At 41.5% G+C, this 19336-nt stretch overlaps 1 protein-coding gene across 4 annotated transcripts in view; it reads right to left on the bottom strand.

Moving 5' to 3' along the window:
• LOC138764485 (uncharacterized) overlaps positions 1-19336 on the bottom strand; it is a 153982-nt gene that overhangs the window by 33898 nt on the left and 100748 nt on the right. For 3 of the 4 annotated variants that reach the window (XM_069940503.1, XM_069940472.1, XM_069940481.1), the window contains 4 exons: positions 19162-19290; positions 14328-14659; positions 11044-11177; positions 2304-2432 (listed from right to left, as the gene is read on the bottom strand). In XM_069940503.1, coding sequence (XP_069796604.1) covers positions 2304-2432; positions 11044-11177; positions 14328-14659; positions 19162-19290 — 724 coding nt within the window. The remainder of the gene's footprint in view (positions 1-2303; positions 2433-11043; positions 11178-14327; positions 14660-19161; positions 19291-19336) is intronic. The other variant, XM_069940492.1, reaches the window with a different exon arrangement.

Genomic DNA, 19336 nt, shown 5'->3' with positions numbered 1-19336 from the left:
CACAAGAATTAAGGTGCTCCATTTTGAAATATTGGCACATTAATGGTCATGAAAAAGAATACTAATTTATTTCAAATTAACCATGCTTGAGAATTAACATGGCTCTTTGGATTGTGGTTTAATTTTCATTAAACTTCATAATGCAACTTCATTCACTTTTTGTGCACGGTACATCCTTCATTTGGAAATTACATAATAGAAAAATGGTAGAGAGAATAGCTTAATGTTCAGGAAATAAGGATTGTCCATTCAGAAAAATATGGAACATGTCGCATATGCACAGCATGCCATTCCAAAGTAAAATAGTTTGCAATCATGCAACTGTCCTAAGGAGGATTGTTAAAATTATGAAAACATCAAGCATGTTAGATATGGAGGACCCTGGTTTGAAAGCCCAGTTTTTCATTTTTGACCCTGATAACCAGAATTTATATGTCAAGTTAAGCAATTCATGTTTATGCACATTAAAATTAGAATATTTTAACTGTTTATTGTTTGGTTATATCATAACCAGGTTCCTTTGAATTTAAGCCATCTTCAAATTGGAGGAACACCACCTTGCATCAATATTGATAGTTCAATTTCTGTTAACCCCCTACCCTTCTGTCTCCCTTCCTCCAGCTTCCTACCCCTTCCCTTCCATCTGCTATCAGAGACCTGTCTTTCTCAGCCCTCTTCCCTCTCCACCCATCATTTCTCAGCTTCTTTCTCTTAATTTAAATGTTAACACTTTAAATTTAGAGGTACAGCATGGTAACTGGCCCTTCTGACTCATGAGCCTGCCCTGCCCAAATATACTCATTCATCAATTAACCCACTCACCCTAGTTCTTTGGAACTTGGGAGGAAACTGGAGCTCCTGGGGGGAAGCCCATGGAGAAATGGGGAAACCTTCCACTCTCCCACCGGTATCATAGATCCATAGAACATTACAGTGCAAAAACAGGCCCTTTGGCCCTTCTAGTCTGTGCTGCACCACTTTTCTGCTGAGTTCCACTGACCTGCATCCTGTCCATACCCCTCCAATCCATGTACTTGTCCAAATTCTTCTTAAATGTTAAAATTGAGCCTGCATTGTTGACTTATTCTTCTTCCCCTTCCTCTTCATCCCTCCTCCACAACTGTAATGAAGGATTTAGACCATGCATTTGCTTATGCAAGGCTGAGTATCAGTAACCTACTTTGAGAATAATATAAGAATCAGCAGACATAAGCTAAATTCCACCATGGGGCCCAGAGATGCAGTTATCTGACAAAAAGGCATCTGGTACCAAGAACGTTTAATCTTCCTGCTTGTTAGCCAGTTGCTGAATTTTGAGATTGATGGGATTGTTGGTCGCAGACTGTCAGGCGAGGCCTTGAAGCTAAGTAAATCAGTGTATTCAAAGTGATAAGCTAGAAAGTTCTGGTATTTGATAGAAGCCTAGGCGTGCTCGGTTATCTTATTTTTTGTGCAGGGAATAGGTGATTGAGTAAGCAATTTTTGGGTAATACAAGCCGTGGTTTATATTAAGTTTCAGACTCTCTGAGGGGTGGAAACATTTCTCAGCAAGAAGAAGAACTTCTAGAGTCCAACCAACGTCCCGGTCGGGGGAGGTGGAGAAGCTGCTACCGGCGCCCTGACAACCTACTACAAGTGTGCGGTCGTTGCCTCGCTTTGGCAGTTGGGACCAGTCCAGGCGTTGATAAGTATAACTGGGAAGGGCTTGCATATTGTAGTTTGAAATCAGCTTAAGATTTAGTAATAAAGATTTGTATAAACTGAAGTGCTCTCGGCGTGTGTCTCTGTTTTCTTTCGATAGCTCAAACACTGACCAATCTAAAACGAACAAAGTGAGAGGTACAAGTTTACCCAGGACACCAACCCCCACCCTTTTATTCAAGTATCTACTTGTACATTCATGTTCATGATGAAGAGCCCAGGGCCTGAAACGTTGGTTATCATTTACTTCCAAAGGATGCTATGCGACTTGTTGATTTCCTCTCGCACTTTTGAGTTTTGCACTTTGTCTTGTATGCCTTAAAATCACAATACAAAGTGAAAACAAAGGAAAGCTAAAATCTACTTTCCATTAACTTTTGTTTAATTGTTACTGAATAAGTGATACAAGACATATAACCATATAACAACTACAGTACAGAAACAGCCATATCGGCCCTTCTAGTCCGCAGTGATTTATGTGAAACTCCACTAGTTCCACCTACCCACTCCCATGCCCATAACCCTCCAACCCCCTCACATCCATGTACTCATCCAACCTCCTCTTAAATGACAAAATTGACCCTTCTGCAACCACCACATACCTGCAGACTATCAGGAAATAATCCTTAGTTACTGCCACCCCTTGGATGGACGTGGCAGCATCACAGGCTGGCAGTTTTCCAACTACTTTGCCTTTTTTAGAACTCAGTACCATTGCTTCTTTTCCGCTCCTGACAAAGTCACAAAAAGCATTTAGATCAAACGTAGGAAGTACTTGCAAGTAACAGTAAAACCACTGGTATCCAGAATTCAAGCAACTGGCAGCCTCATCAAAAGGCAAAAAAAAACAAAACAAATAAAATAAAAATAAATAAATATTAGGTAAAAAAGTTTAAAATCATAAGAGATGGGAGCAAATATTCAGTCAGCGAAGTGCCTTGGTTGTGCTTTGCTCATAAAGTTGTGTGAAACACCATTGGCGTCGCCCAGGATGAAGAGCTGGTTGATTCCGCTCGCCATTGAGGTGACTTTTTTAAAGTGTCCATGCTTAGTCAGAGTCGCCCTAGTTAGAAATTTTATCTGTAAACTTAGGTAAGGGAGGGGGGGGAGATTAATTATCTATAATGCTATTGTTCATCGTTCGGGCGGCTCTGTGGAGGGGGAGGAACCTGCAGATGCAGTGACGGTTAAATGTTTTCAAAGATTGTGATCCAAAAGAAAGTAAAATGCTTTAAGGTTCACATATTCATGCAAGTCAAGTTTGTTCAGTGTGTTATGAGTCCAGAGGACTCCAAGACCCAAGAAATTCACCAAGACAAATGGTTACTTTTAAACAAAAGTTGTTTTAAATTTTTTTTAAACATAAAAGCAGGATCAAAGTTTAACTTATTACTATTAACTTAACTTAATCCCTTTCTAATTCTAAGTAATATGTATATGTTCAAGAAAGTTTTTTTGATTCACAGTGCAATCATTCACTTCTCACTCCTCCAAGTTCATCGGTATCAGGGAATTCTTATACTGTGCCCAGAATTTGACATTTATGAATTTTCACCAAGCTCTGGTGCTTAAAGGTAATTGGTTACTGCACAGGAAGATTCTTGCTGGTTTCAGAGAGAGATATTTGTTCCTCGTTGGACACACACAAACCGATTTCTTCTGATCAGCTACTTGCTGAAGAAACTTGCCCCATCATGGGTTTTCTAAATGATAACCTCTTCTTCCAGGTCACCACAGAGTTCCTCGTGTTTCTCTATTTCAAGAATAAGTTTTCACTTTGTATTTCTCTAGCCGGCCATTTCCTCTTGTAAGGACTACAAGGGGTTTTCAGTGGGCTGAACTCAGAACTCACAAAATTAGGTTTTCAACCAACTTCCAGCTTGTCATGTTACAGCTTCCAAAAGTCACTGCAGAACTGACTGAATTCTCTCCCTCTCTCTCTCTCTCTGTAAGAGAAATCCTGTTTGGTCTTTTCTCTCTCTGCTTGTAAAAACCAAAACTTCTCACAGGGGCTAACCCCATCCTTGAAAGATCTGTATCAGCACTTTGAACCTGGACTGTTTATTTGCACCTGTTTTAAAAAATTCCTTCCAAAATAGTTCCATTGTCTTTTGCAAAGCCACTGGTGCCTGCATGACCACTCTTGCATTTTAAATGAGATGTGAAGTGTTACTCTGTTTGTGAAGTGACCTACGCTAAATGCTCACAATCTATCTCTTTTAAAGACATATTAATATATAATATAAAATATAATATACCCCGTAACAAGTGTAAGTACTATATAGTAGTTTTTATTAAAACTGGTTATTCTTAATGTAGGTGAATTATTTAAGGCATTACAAGAGTAAATCTCAAACAACTGGGAAATACACTATCCGCCATTTACCAATCCCCATAAGAGCCAAATACCAAGGGTTTTACTGGCCCCAAATACTGAATATATTGCCCACTAATGCTGTGAAAACTGGTGGTTGGTTGGGGGAGAAAAGAGGAGGAGGGTGCTAACAAGCAGGGGACACCCATTTCTACACTGTTGCTTGTGGGGAGTGAGGCTAGCACATCTATTTACAGGAAAGATAACAATAAGAATGAAAGAATGCAGAGAAAATTTACAAGGATGTTGCCAGGTCTTGAGAAGTTACAAGGAATGGATAAATAGGCTAAGACCTTATTCTTTAGAGCAGTCGTGTCCAATATTTTTCTTTCCACCCACATACCACCTTAAGTGTTCTCTATGCCATAGGGGCTCTGTGATTAGTAAGGGATTACTTAAGGTGGCATGTGGGTGGAAAGAGAAAGTTTAAAAACCACTGCTTTAGTGCGTCAGAGCATGAGGGGAGATTTGATAGAGGTACAGTATACAAAATTATGAGGAGTATAGATAGGGTAAATGCAAGCAGGCTTTTTCCACTGAGGTTGGGTGGCAAAAGAACTTGAGGACATGGATTTAGGGTGTGAAGTGAAATGTTTAAAAGGGAAATTGAGGGAACTTCTTCACTCAGAGAGTGGTGAGATTGTGAAACGAACTGCCTGTGGAAGTGGTGGTTTGATTTCAACAATTTGGAACATAGATGGGAGGGATGTGGAGGACCATGGTCCATGTGCAGGTGGTTGGGACTAAGTAGAAAAATAGTTTGGTACAGACTAGATGGGCCGAAGGGCCTATTTCTGTGCAGTACTGTTCTATGGTTTATGCAACAGTTAGAAGCTCACTGTAGTAATATCTATGTTCACAATGATGGTTCACAAACCAATCTTTCATCTTGCACAGCATGGTTAAATGATCATTCTCTCGGTGCAACTTTCAGATAGAAAACACTTCTCATGCATTCATTTTGAAGTACAAAAGGCAAGCTTTTATGGAATGGGTTCTCACTTATCAGGTATATTTTATTATCTAGCCAGGTACATCCTCATTAACACACATTGTAGTAACTCATGGGATGATCTGCTTTTAATTAAATCTGCCTATGGCTTGTAGAAAAATCCATTTGCTGGAGTCAGGAGATGCTGTTCATTATTTGGCCTTTTCAACACTTCCAATCTATTTACAATTATAATTTGGATGGCATGGTTACTGTAGTGGTTAGCACAGTGCTATTACATGCTAGTCACCTGGGTTCGAATCGGCTTCTGTCTGTAAGGACTTTGTACATTCTCCCCGTGTCTCCTCTGGGAGCTCCAATTTCCTCCCATGTTCCAAAGATGTACAGGGTTGGTAGGCTGATTGGTCATGTGGGTGTACTTAGAAGGCTTGGGCGCCGCCGACATTCCAAAGATGTTCAGGCATGGGCTCCTGTGCCGGAAGGGCCTGTTACCATGCTGTATCTCTAAATTAAGATTTAATAATTCCTGGTTTATGCACATTAGGGTAAGATCAGAGGTGAGGAGAAATTTCTTCAGCCAGTGGGTGGTGAAGCTAAGGAAAGTCAGGCTGGTGTCAGGATGCTTCCTCTGGCCAAGTATTCAGAAATACGGTGGGTGATAGTCTCATGATTAGAGGGACAACAGTTTAAGTTTGAAATGAAGACAAATATGTTTTTAAAAATCGTTAAAATCATTGGAACGCAGTATCCTGGATGATGCAAAGACATTGTGTCCATTCAAGACAGAGATTGACAGAAAGTGACCTAAAATGGGGGGTAGGTCGAATTGGGCAGGCAAATGAAGCCAAAGGTCAAATCAGCGTTGATGTTCAATGGTGTAGCAGGTTCAAGGGGATGAATGGCCTTCTCAGTCTGTTCTTATGAAGCAATTAGAGGCAATTTACAATTCAAATATATTAAGGAAAGGAAAAGCAAGACAGATTTTCAATATGCTCGAAGAGACAGGAAGAAGTAAAACATGAAAGTCTGCAGGCACCATGGTTGAAGTAAAAACACAATGCTGGAGAAACTCAACAGGTCAAACTAGTGTCCTTTATATAGCAAAGGTAAAAAGATATAACGGATGTTTCTTGCTTGAGCCCTTAACCAAGGTATGGAAAAATATCGGCAGGCGTCCATATAAAAGGGTAAAGGGGAAGTGTGGTTGCAAAGGCAAGAGATAGCAGGTGGAGAAGGGAGGAGAGAACACAGCAGCAAACAAGGGAAGGAGGGATGGCTGGGTGAATAGAGTGGGAAGGGGTTGGAGAGCTGAGGGAAAGAAGTCAGGGGGAATGGAAGAGCAGGGGAAAAGATAGCAGGTTATCAGAAACCGGAAAAGTCGATGTTAATGCCTTCTGACTGGAGAGTGCCCAGACAGAAAAACAGGTATTGTTGCTCCAATTTATGGCTGGTCTTGGTGGGAAAGTACATGAGGTCATGGACAGACTTGCTCAAAGAGATTATTGCCAAATATTGCAGATATAAGAGTGTAAGAATAAGGATAAATTATTTACTGATTTGTTAGTGGATAGGTTACAGATAGCAGCCCCAGTACTTGTAGGAAATTATTTGTTAGACGCTACTTCAATTAAAGGCCACAAACAGCAACATATTGATGCATTATTTACAGCTGAGCAGTTTCAGTTCAATTACCTTAAGAACTGTAAACTGATCTATTTGGTTTAAGATGCATGTGGCAGTTGTCAAGAGATGTCTTCATGTTGCTTGGGTGCTGGGTGGAACATAGTCATTAAGGTTAGCAGTTGATAAATGCAGAATCTGAGGGAGAAAAGGAGGGCCGGACTTGAGCCATGATGGGTGTTGGGAGATTTGCCACCATGGAAGGTAACATAAATATAATAAAGAATATTATCCTAGACAACACTGAATTAAGGCGAACCTATATAAAATTATAAAGAGCATAGGTAAGATAAATAGTCGTGGTGTCTTTCCCGGGAAGAGGAGTCTAAATTATGTGGCATAGATCTAAGGTGAGGGGGGAAGATTTAAAAGGGACCCAAGGGGTAACTTTCTTGCACAAAGTGTGGTATGTACGTGGAATGAGCTGCCAGAGGAAGTGGTAGAGGGAGGGACAATTACGATGCTTGAAAGACATTTAGACAAGTATATTGATAGAAAAGGTTTAGACCAGCGGTTTTCAAACTGCTCCCCTAAACTTGCATTCCACCTTAAGCAATCCCTATGCCATAGGTGCTCTGAGATTAGTAAGGGATTATCTAAGGTGGTATGTGAGTGGAAAGAAAAAGTTTGAAAACCACTGTTTTAATCGTACCTAATTGACTCATTATATGCACGGTTTCATAACTTCAAAGGAAATGGGCCAATGACAATTTTTCTCAAGCAAAATATTTCAGTAACAATTGGGTCTAGAGCAGTGATTCTCAACCTTCGCTTTCAATTTGCATATCACCTTAAGCAATCCCTTACTAATCACAGAGCATTGATGTCATAGGGATTACTTAAGGTGGAATATGAGTTTAAGGGGACAGTTTGAAAACCACTGATTCAGGGGGATATGGGTCAGTCAGAGGCAAATGCAATTTGCCTGGTGTGGACAACTTATCTGAAAATTTGTTTCCATGCTATAAAACTCTATGATTCTGTAACTTCAGTGCAGCCCGTTTGGTGTAGCGGTTAGCACAACAGCTTTATAGCATCAGCGATCGCGACAGGGGTTTGAATCCCACACTGTTTGTGAGGAGTTTGTACGTTCACCCCATGTTTTCATGGATTTTTCCCAAGTGCTCTGGTTTCTTCCCACTGTTCGAAACATATTGGAGTTGTAGTTTAATTGGGCAGCATGGACTCATGGGGCAAAATGGCCTGTTACTGTGCTGTATGTCTAATTTTTTTTTAAATTAACATTTATATGGATTGGGTAGTAACTTAAAAATATTCTTCAGAGTCACGCATTCAATATTAATTAAGCCATTTTAAGTTAGCAAATGACCACGAGTTTACTGACAATCCATCAAAGAAAGTCTCCATATCTAAACAGGAGAAATTAATATGATAATCCAATTAAGAAATAAGATATCATGAATTGTCAGTTAAGAGTCCAATGTGAAATCCCCTTAATCGGCACGCAGGCATCAAATCGTGGCGTGGACGGACCGCCTAGGTAGGTTGTATCATTCCCAGGGTCACCTGACACCTGCATGCCGATTAGCCCAGTGTGAAAGGGACACGGACTATCCAGGGATAAAGCAGTTATGCAATGATGACGTTTTTGCATGAGTGCAGGAATGTGAAGGAAACAAAAGATTAAAAACTTTGCCTTTAAAATTTCTAAAGGACCGGGAGTGGGGGGACGGGGAGGGGGAGGAGTTGGGGGGGGGGGGGAGTGAGAGAGTATAATGGTGAACCTGCCTTCCCAGAATTCAGTGTCAGAGAAACCTCTCCATGAGTGCTTCGTGCATACAGCCTCTGCTGCATGGAATTCTGGGAGGGCAGGTCCACTATTGCTCTTTCCCATGATCTTTATAAATTGTCTGCTGTTACCGCTACCACTTTCCCACGGTCCTTTATAAATTTATAAAGGTTTATATAGGTTGGCACAATAACAGGGGTTGAAGGGCTGATACTGTGCTGTACATAATGCTTAATTATGTTATAATTAGACATGATTAATTGTGCTTAAATACAAGATCATAAAACATTGATTAGGATTTAGGGTAGGTCCACCATCACTTGATGCATCACTCTGACGTCACCAGTGGAGGAAAGACTCCACTATCCCCTGGGATGCCTTGTGATGAGTGTGAAAGGATGCAGAGAACCAGTTAACAGTGGTCCAGTGTGAATGGCAAAAACAGCTTCAATGAATGGCCAATTTACTGGTCACCCAGTGTGAGAAGAGCTAGCAACACGCCATTTCTCTCCACAAATGCTGCTCCCTGGCCTCCCATGGTTTGCTCATAGATTCCAGCATCTTCACTTCTCACATTTCTTTTGTGATAGCTTACTGTTTACTTGGCACTCATGTGGATCTAAATTAGGAAACAACATTGATAAGGATCAGATTCACTTCTACCTGTGCTTCTCAATGTAACAACTACACCATTAAAATGCAATTCAGGAGGGTAGTGTGATTGGACAATGCTGAAGCACAAAGCCCAGAGTGGAATAACATTGTTGGATAATTCAAATTTTAAATGCAATCATGAAGTTGTTTTGCTTACTGTCTAAATATAGAGCTGAACATCTAGAGTTTAGAAGTGATTTTGAGGAGGTTGAACAAATAATGATGGAACCAAGGTTTGTTTACATAAATGAGACATTTTAACTGAACTGGTCAGAGAGAACTTACAGATCACATTTATAAGTAATAGAAGGCCAGAAGGGTATTAAATATTATCCCAAAGAATATTTAAACAGATTCAATACTTTCCTTAAGCTGGAATCTGACAAACTTCTAGCTGGAAGTACTTTACCTTATGGAAGAGATAGGCATCCTGTAACATAAATTATCTACAGTGTGGGCTTTGAAAGTGCTTTAGCAACACCGAAGGCAGTGATTATTTTGCACTAACTGTTGCATTTACATATGGGTTGATTGGCCTGGATAACATACAAGTTTTCCACTGTGTCTCGGCACACATGAATTCATTTAGATTTAAAATTAAATTTAGACGTATAGCATGGTAACAGTTCCTTCCAGCCCAAGAGCCTGTACCACCCAGTTACACCTAATTGACCTACTACCCTCAAACATTTTGAAGAGTGGGAAGAATCTGGAGCACCCGATGGAAATCCATGCAGGCACGGGAAGAACGTACAAATTCCTTACAGACAGCACCAGAACCGAACCCCAGTGAGTGGCGCTGTAACGGCATTGTGCTAACCACTATCTTAACCATGCTGCCCTAAAATAATTCTATTTTTTCACCTTAATTATTCCTTTACTCACCACAGACAATCCCAAGGAGTACCAGTGGGAAGAAAGGCGTGCCGGTGAACTTGAGCCCTTTCTAGACCACCGACAGGATTTCTGTTCTGTTGGTGGGATATTATTTGAGACTGTTTGTGGAGGGTGGAGGGGATCTTGACATCCAACACACAACCTTGTTTTTAATACTAATTGTTTATTATATCAGTAATATTTGTCACTGCACCATCTAAAACAACTTCACAGACCACAGGTTAAGAAATACTGATCCAAAGGAATTTTTTCACCTTCCTCAGCCTGGCATTAGGCTTTTCACACCACTGTATACAAGTGGGTTAACAGGGTAATTTACCAGGTTACCTACCTGGGAATTGTGCTGGGTGATAAGGTTGGACCGGACAAGGGCTGGTCGAAGTCCACTGGGCTCTGAGACCTGGGTGGGGAGGGGGGGGGTACTCTCGGAGCCTGGCCAAGTTCACCCACCAATCCCCTTCTGGTGGTGTGAAAGCTTCTTGACATCAGCGCCTGCGTGCGTGCATCCCATTGGCGCCCGCAAATATGTGATCTTGTTCCTCCAGTGTTGGCAACATTCCATTGACAACTATATTTATGCTAGTTTCCTGCTCTGTAATTGAGGCACAGAATTGCAGAGCCAACATCTGTCAATCCATCCCGTTCGACATTTCAATTGCTCGATTGGACTTCCAATTGGACTTCCTGTGAGTGTGTAACGTATCACTTGCAACAGCATTGCTGGGGGCGGGACCCCTTTAAAATGCCCGATTGCTGATTTACCAGGTAAGTGAGGCTGCGGTGCAAAAAGCCCAGGAGGTGTAGCCTTCCCGGGAACTTTACCCGGGCCCTGGAGGGTTGTCTAGATTCAGCAGTGTGAAAAGGCCTATTGAAACTCATGGCACTAGGTGGGTGGAGAACATATTGTGATGCATTAAGGAATCAGAAGTGTGCAGTTGCAAACCTGACCAGTTCCTTCTGTTCTATTATTCTCATATATTTATATATTCAAGGCATGCATGAAAATCAACAAGAAAATGTAGGCTGAATACTAACCGATAGGCAAAAAGAACTTGATCATTCAATGAATTCTCAGAAACCAAAACAGTGTGATCCTTGTGTATGGGGTCATTCTCTGGTGAGATGTTCACATGGTACAGAAGTCTGCAGGAGCTTGACAGATCGAAAATCTGAAATCACAAACAGTTTATCGGTCACTGTCTGTTTTTGATCTGCCTTCGTCAGTGAAACAGAAGTTGTTTTAAGACCAAGCACACTGTGTAGATTATTTCCAAGCAATAAGAAGAACCAAAAATGATAGATAAAACACCAAAACAGAAACTATCCTCATTGGTGGAAGGAAATGCCTCCAGTTCAACCTGTCTCACAAAGATGAACCTGAATCCAAATTCCTGTTCAATCTTTAACAAGTAACTATGCTCCCTACACAGTAAAACCCCTGGTATCTGGAATTCAAGCAACTGGTAAGAAAATCTAGGAAAATACATTTTTAAAAAATTAAATAAATAAGAATAAAATAATAGGTAAGTTTAAAATTGTAAATGTTCTCTAAAGTAATATATAAACCTTTGGTGAAGATGGAAGCAAATATTCAGCCAGCGGAGTGCCTTGGTCGTGCTTTGCTCATAGCATCTACTTGAATCTTCTTCTTTCTCTTCTTCTTTGGCTTGGCTTCGCGGATGAAGATTTATGGAGGGGGTAAATGTCCACGTCAGCTGCAGGCTCGTTTGTGGCTGACAAGTCCGATGCGGGACAGGCAGACACGGTTGCAGCAGTTGCAGGGGAAAATTGGTTGGTTGGGGTTGGGTGTTGGGTGTTGGGTGTTGTGTGAAATAGCAATGGTGTCGCCCAGGGCTGGTTGATGCCGCTTGGCGTTTAAAGTGTCTCCTTATCCCTGCTTAGTAAAGTCACCCCACTCAAAGGCTTTATCTGTGTGAGAGATGAGTAAAACTAATATAAAAATATGAGAGATGAAGAAAGCTAGTATGGATATCTGTGTAATGAATAAAGCCAGTATGAATGTAGGAAGTAAAGTTAGTCTGAATAAGATAAGGGTCTTCTAGCTTTAGACAGAATTAGCAAGTTCTGCAAGTTAAGAAAGCCCTGAGGGTTGGGAAGGTGTGAATAAGGACAAAGGCAGGTGTTTTCAATAAGGACAATGACATGATGGTACACCGACAGGATACCCCCTGGTCCTCCAAGTTCACAGAAACAGCACGTAGGCAGACAGGAGCCTAATGCCAAATTCATCCAGGAGGCAGAAGAATGTAAGGGGGAGGGTACTTCTATACTGAAATAAACTGTGTGTATTCCCAGGGTAAGGAGAAGCATCCAACTTTGCATTGTTGTATAATAAATGTTCTTTGTTCTCAATTTTTGTCTTGAGCAATTTCTGTGAAGGTACTTCTGTTTCTCACATCTGTAAACTTAGGGAGGGGTGGTTAATTATCCATAATGCTATTGGTCCTCTTTTGGGCGGCTCCCTGGAGGGGGAAAGGAACCTACAGGTGCAGCAACAGTTAAATGTTTACAAAGAATGTGACTGAAAATAAAGTAAACTGTGTTAAGGTTTATATATTCGTACAAGTGAAGTTCATAGTAAGTTGAGTAGAGTATTTTTGTCTTTCGTCTTTTAAACTATTTATTCTTAATGCAGTTAGGCATTGTAAGAGTGAAAAATGGAAGTCTGCAGATACAGTGATTGTCATAAAAACACAAAGAAAATGCTGGAGGAACTCAGTTGGACTTGCAGCATCCATAAGAGGTAAAGATACTATATTACTGACGTTTCAGGTCTGAGCCCTTCTTCAACATATCCTTCTCCGCTATTTCTGCCACCTATCACGTAATCCCACCATTAGACTCATATTCCTCTCTGCTTTCTGCAGGGACCACTCCCTCCGTGACTCCCTTGTTCACTCCTCCCTCCCCACCAATCATCTCCTTGGCACCTATTCCTTTAATTGCAGGAGATGCTCCATTTGTGCCCACACCTCTTCCTTCACCAACATTCGGAGCCCCAAACAAGTGAAGCAACATTTGACTTGTGAATCTGCAGGGGTCATCTACTGTATCCGGTGCTCCCATTGTGATCTCTACATCGGAGATATTGAGTGCAGACTGTGAAATCGCTATGTTGAACATCTCATCTCTGTCTGCCACTGTAGCGTGGATCTCCTAATGGCCACTCATTTGAATTCCCCGTCCCATTCCCTTGCTGACATGTCCGTCCATAGTCTCATGCACTGCCAGACTGAGGTCACTCGCAAAATGGAAGAACAATACCTCATCTCTGTCTGGGCAACCTCCAACCAGATGGCATTAACATGGACTTCTCAGGCATTTGTTAAACCTCCCCTCCCCCCTTCTTCCTCATTATCTTTCTTCAGCTCTGTCTGTCTCTCTCCCTTTACTTTTCCCTCTGTCTTTTTTCACAGAGCCAAAATCACCTCACCTCTTATCATATCCAATTAACACCTTTTGTTGGACTGGACTCCTCCCTTCCCAGCTTTGTCCTTATTCTGAGCCTTCCTGTTCACTGCTTATTCTTTGCTCATTCCTTGAAGAAGGGCTCAGGCCCAAAACATCAGTAATATATATTTAACTTCTCTGGACACCTCAGGACAGGCTGCATTCTTCCAGCATTTCTGTGTGTTTTTATTGTGAGAGTAACTCTCAAGCAACTGTAAAATACACTTAACCGGCATCGACTAATCCAACAGGTGTTAGATACCAGGGTTAGACAAAGGAGGAAAAACCCAACACCCAACCCCAACCAACAAATTTTCCCCTGCAACCGCTGCAACTGTGTCTGCCTGTCCCGCATCGGACTTGTCAGCCACAAACGAGCCTGCAGCTGACGTGGACATTTACCCCTCCATAAATCTTCGTCCGCGAAGACAAGCCAAAGAGAGAGAGAAAAAGAAACCATGGTTGAAGGTAACCTAATCACCAATGGCTTCATGCTTCATAATGTTTCACGTCTGAGACCAACTGAACCCATTGTCTCCTGTGGTGGTAAAGCTAAGGCAGTAGCAAAATTAAGAGTAGATGGGGGTGAAATTAAGATACAAATACCCCCCCCCCACCCCCATTTTCCCTGCTTGTGAGATTTGGCCTGGAATCAGATTTCAGGCCAGCGCAGTATAGCCTCATAAAGTTTCAGAATTGTGCATATCTCTTTACAATTCTCACCAATGGTTTCTTGCAGGATTTAGCCAAAAAACTGCAAATAATCACAAGAATGGCTTGCATTGCAACAAGTCACATTTTGGAGTTACAATGAAGCTGTCTAAAATCTGACTGTGTTTAGATTGTACCTTAACAGAATGGCTTCCGTCATAAAAGGCCAACAAATGTTGTCCGTCCAGTGCTGACCTTACGATGGGAAGGTCTAGAGAGCCACTGATTGTGTATATCTGTTTTCCAGAATGGATTTCCCAAACTTGGAGACAGTTGTCCTCAGTAACTGCCACCAGTGTATTTTGCATGCACATCGTTATGGAATCTATGTTCTTGCCAACTCCGTGAACTGTATGCAGAACTTTGCCATGGCTGAGGTCCCATATTTTCAGAGTCCCATCCCTAGATGCAGTGATTGCTTGAAGTCCTTTCTGGAAACCTGTTACAGCTGTAATACTGTCAGTGTGACCTGTGTGATTGCAAATGGCGACTATTAAAACATAACATCTATTTATTTAATTAATAATTTTCAAAATTAAAAAAATAATTTCTGCATGTTTAAAATCAGTCTAATTGCATATTAGATAAAATGACAACAATATGTTAATACATATACTTGAAAGGTCGCAGGTTTATTTGGGCATCTGTTTCGATAAGCAACTCTCAATGAGAGTTGATTGTCAAAGAAAGTAAGTACAATGTACAGATGCGATGAAGATCTTGCTTGGTGCAACTTCTCAGATACTGTACATGAAACATGCTAACACAAATTAAATAGATAAAAGTGCTGGAGAAACTCAACAGGCCATGCAGCATCCATTGGAAGCAAACAGCAACCAATATTTTGGGCCTGAGCCTTTCGGGAAAACAGGCAGATGCCTGAATAAGAAGAAATGTGGAAGAGGAGAGAATGGGAGGGGGGGTGGGAAGGGGAGGGGGCAGGAGTAGGATCAAAAGGTAAGAGATGGGAGGGTGAAGAAGAGGAAGATGCTGAGAAGTGAAGGGAAAAGGGGGAAGTGGGTTGAGAAGGGTATCTCTGATAAGGGAAAGTGGTGGGAACTGGAGGACAAGAGACAGAAGGGTAAAGAAAGAGAAAGATCAGGAGAAGAGGGTTAATGGAAGATGACAGGGATGCTGTCAGGTTGGAGAGTGACCAGATGGAATAGAAGACGTTCTTCCTCCAATTTGTGGATGGCCTCTAATTGGCAGTACATGAGGCCATGGACAGACATGTCAGTGTGGCTGTAGTGTGTGTAATTAAATTGGTTGGCACTGGGAGGTCCTCACTGTTGCTTATCGAAACAATCTTCCTAGTCTTCATCTAGTGTCCCCAATGTAGAGGATCCTGCATCAGGAGCACCGAATGCAGTAAATGACCACCTACAGCTTCTCAAATGAAGTGTGGCTTCACAGAAGAATTGCTTGGGGCCCCAAATGGTGGTGAGGAGGAGGTATAAGTGCAAATGTAGCATTTCTTACAGTCACAGGAATAGTTACTAATGGAGTGATTTTACTAAAACGGATCTTGGTTTTTCTTGTGACTGTAGTTTCGGGGCTAATGTTCTGTGTGCCCTTTCTATTTCCATTCCTTCCTGCATTTCTGGCATTCCCAGGACTTTTGGGATCCATTCTTTTATAAATTCTTTCATATCTTTGCCTTCTTCACCTTCCTTAAGGCCCACTATCTTTATATTGTTTCGCCTACTATTGTTTTCCATTATATCCATCTTAACTAACAACTCTTGTGTTTCTTTAACTTTTTTGTCACTTTCTTCCAATTTTCTTTTTAAGTTGTTCACTTTCATTTCTACCGCCATTACATGTTCTTCCACATTTTCTAATCTTTTCCCTACATCTGTTATGACCAGCTCTATTCTACTCACTTTTTCTTATGTACTTTTCATTTTTCTTTTCATTTCACTAAATTCTAGTGTCAACCATTCTTTTAATGCTTTCATTTGTTTTTGAATTTTTAAAAAAATCTATGTACTGTCCATTCATTTTACCTCCTATTCCTCTGTCAGAGCTTGGTGTTCTTCTTCTTCTGTGTCTGCTCTTGGGTTTGTGTCTTCTATTTCTTTTCCTTGTATCTGTGTCTTTTCTGACTTTCTTGTTGAGCTGTTTGTCTCAGTTTGTTGGTTTTTTTTTTCCATGGTGTCTTGATGTTGGTCCTCTTCTTTTGGATTGGTAATCTGTTGTGTCTCTAGTTTCCTTTTTTCTTTCTCACCCCTCCCATTCCCATTGCTTTCTTTATCTTCCAGCTGGGAGCCCTGCTGTCAGGTCTCTCTCAGCTGTTAGTGCTGTGGAGTTTCACTCCACAGCTGGTCCTCCCTCCCGTCAGTGTTATTCTTGTCATACGCATCCCTGTTTGGCTCCATGAACCATTTTTGCAGTCCTGCGGTCAGTGGGTCGTGACCCTGCGGGGACTCCACTAACCTTGAGGAGTGGGCTCCTCTTTCCACGGTGGGTCCCTGCTTTTTCGTGAAGGTAAGGCCTTCACCTTCCTCCTCCAGCATCTTTCTTTCTTCTTTTCTTCCTGTTGTTTTTGGCTTTTCTTTCTTAGGTGCCATTTTCTCCACACCTTTATTTATTTGTTGTGATTTGTGTGTCTGGGGCTTTGCTTTTTCTTCACTTTTTTCTTCTTTTCTGGAGAGGGCTGGTATTCTCCTACCGGCCATTACTCCATCACGTGACTCCTCCTCTCTAAAAGAGTGATTGATGGGAAGGGATGAGTGTGGAAGAGGAAGCAAACCCTACGGAAAGCAGAAAGGGGAGGGGTGGGTAAGATGTGTCTGGTGTTGGGATCCCATTGTAAATGGCAGAAGTTGTGGAGAATAATGTGTCGGATGCAGAGGCAGTTGGGTGGTAGGTGATGACAAGGAGAATCCTGACCTTGTTGAGTCTGAGTTGGGGTGGGGGGTGGGGGGAGTGGGGAGGAGGGCCCAGGGTTGATGTGCAGGAAACAGAGGGTATGTAGGTAAAGGCTGTATTAATGGCAGTAGATGGAAAACGTATGTTCTGAAGAAGGAGGGCATTTCAATAGTCCTGGAATGGAAGATCTCATCCTGGGAGAAGAGGCTGAGATGGAGAAATTGAGAGAAAGGAATAGAATACAAACAGGAAACAGGGTGGGAAGAGGTGCAGTTGAGGTTGCTCTGAGAGTTAGTGGGTACATAGAAGATGTCTATAGGGAGTTTGTCTCCCAAGTCAGAGATTTTGAAAAAAAGAGAGAGCTGCCAGAGATGGACCAAGTGAATTTGAGGTTACAGCGGAAGTCCTAGCTACGTCTGTCTTTTTGTTGGCTTTGTGGAGCAATTCATGCCACAAGCCTACATAGGCAAGGCTCCTCAACTCTCTGTTACATTGATGACTACATTGGTGCTGCCTCCGGCACCCATGATGAAATCGTCAATTTTATTAATTTTGCTGACCTCATATTTACTGGTTCCATTCTGTACCATGTTTCTGGAGTGTAATTCCTGTAAATTGAAGAATTTTCCATTTGATGGAGGTAAGATGCATTGTACAGGACAAATTCTGAATCAACGGCATTGCCTTGTTTGACACTAGTCTTCACTGAGATTGGTTCCATTGTTCATCCATTGATTAGTATCATGGCTTCCATGCCACCATAGAGCAGATGGTAACATTGAGCACCCACATACTTTGCACGCCCAACACCAGATTCCTGAAATTGACACTCTATTTGAAGCTCTGCTATGGGAAGAGATTTCTATGCAGTCAGAAAAAGATTCAAGGTAGCATCCTCATTTACCCCTTCAAACCTTTGTAAAATATGTGAAGAAAGTACATTTTGGACATTATAGAGAATCTCAAAGTTATTTGGAGAGATATATAGATAGGAAAGGTTTGGAAGGATATGGCAGATGGGACTAGCCCAGAATGCCAACTTAGTTGGTATCAACAAGTTGGGATGAAGGACCTGTTCAGATGACTCGATGTATCAAAAGCACATCAGTGAAAACCTGTGTAAGCAGTGAAAGACGATCACAAACTAGCCACCCCCCCCCCCCCACCCATCCTGTCACCCCAGTCTTGTACCATATTGGCTTCATGAGACACCTCAGAACCCACAAAACCAAGTGAAAGCAAGTCATCCTCATTTCCAAGGGACTGCCTAAGAAGAAAAATGATCTGGGCACTGGATATGCAAAATATGAAATACACCTTGCTTCTTTGAGCTATCAATCCACCCTCTTTTCTTCGACAATGTCTGTGTCAGGCAGCTTCCCCTCCAGAATAAAAAGCTTGAAGGCCCACTTTCAGCCCTCTGTAAGTGCCATTGTCAGCCGAGGGACAGAGAGTGTTTACAAATCACCTCTCACACTGCAGTGACCTTCCACAGATTTCCATAGTGAAACTTACAAGGGGGCGAAGAGAAAGCAAACAGAATGTTGGGTACAGAATCCAAAATTAAAGGCAAATTCACATTAAAGTCTGCTTGGATTATAGTTGTCTATATTGAAAACATTCATGATTACACTGAAAGGAGAGTGAAAGAATAAACATTGGAAAGACTTAGCAGGTCCGTGGAAATAAAAGTCCTGCTAATGTTTACAGTTTAATAACTGATGTTCGCTGAGAGGTTCGAACATTGCTTTGTGTCCCTTGCATCTAGCTTAATAATGACCACCTTCATATTTATACCTGCAAAAATGTTTGAGGAAGATAAATTTTTAAATTGCATAGGTGAGGAAATAAAGGTTTCATGATGGATTAAACAAAACAAGCACATTGTTCTGCTCAGAAAAAATGAATACATTACCTGTTATTCAACGTGACTGAGGCTCACCCCTGAGCAGAGGTAAAATGTTCCGAAAGCACTGGAAATGCTCAGCAGGTCAGGAAGCATCCAAAAAGAAAGACTTTTCTGTTCATATTTCTGCAATACTTCTTAAAAATTGTTTTACATAGATTTTGTGTGGTAATAATGAAAAAATTTCTTCTTACCGTTCAATGTGTTGTACAGCAAACCACCTGGGGGTAGGAGACAGGTAAATGAAGGCACAAGGAAAGGGATTGAAGATCTTCGACACTGGTTCAGTAAACGCAGGAGATAAGGATATTTTCTTGGGTCATCTGAAGATAATGCGATTCTCATTTAAATGATGGCTTTAGAGACATA

This window comes from Narcine bancroftii, chromosome 1, assembly GCF_036971445.1.
Source record: "Narcine bancroftii isolate sNarBan1 chromosome 1, sNarBan1.hap1, whole genome shotgun sequence".
Taxonomy (NCBI): Eukaryota; Metazoa; Chordata; class Chondrichthyes; order Torpediniformes; family Narcinidae; genus Narcine; species Narcine bancroftii.
The sequence above is the reverse complement of the archived record's forward strand: the minus strand, read 5'-3'. Positions and strand labels throughout refer to the sequence as shown.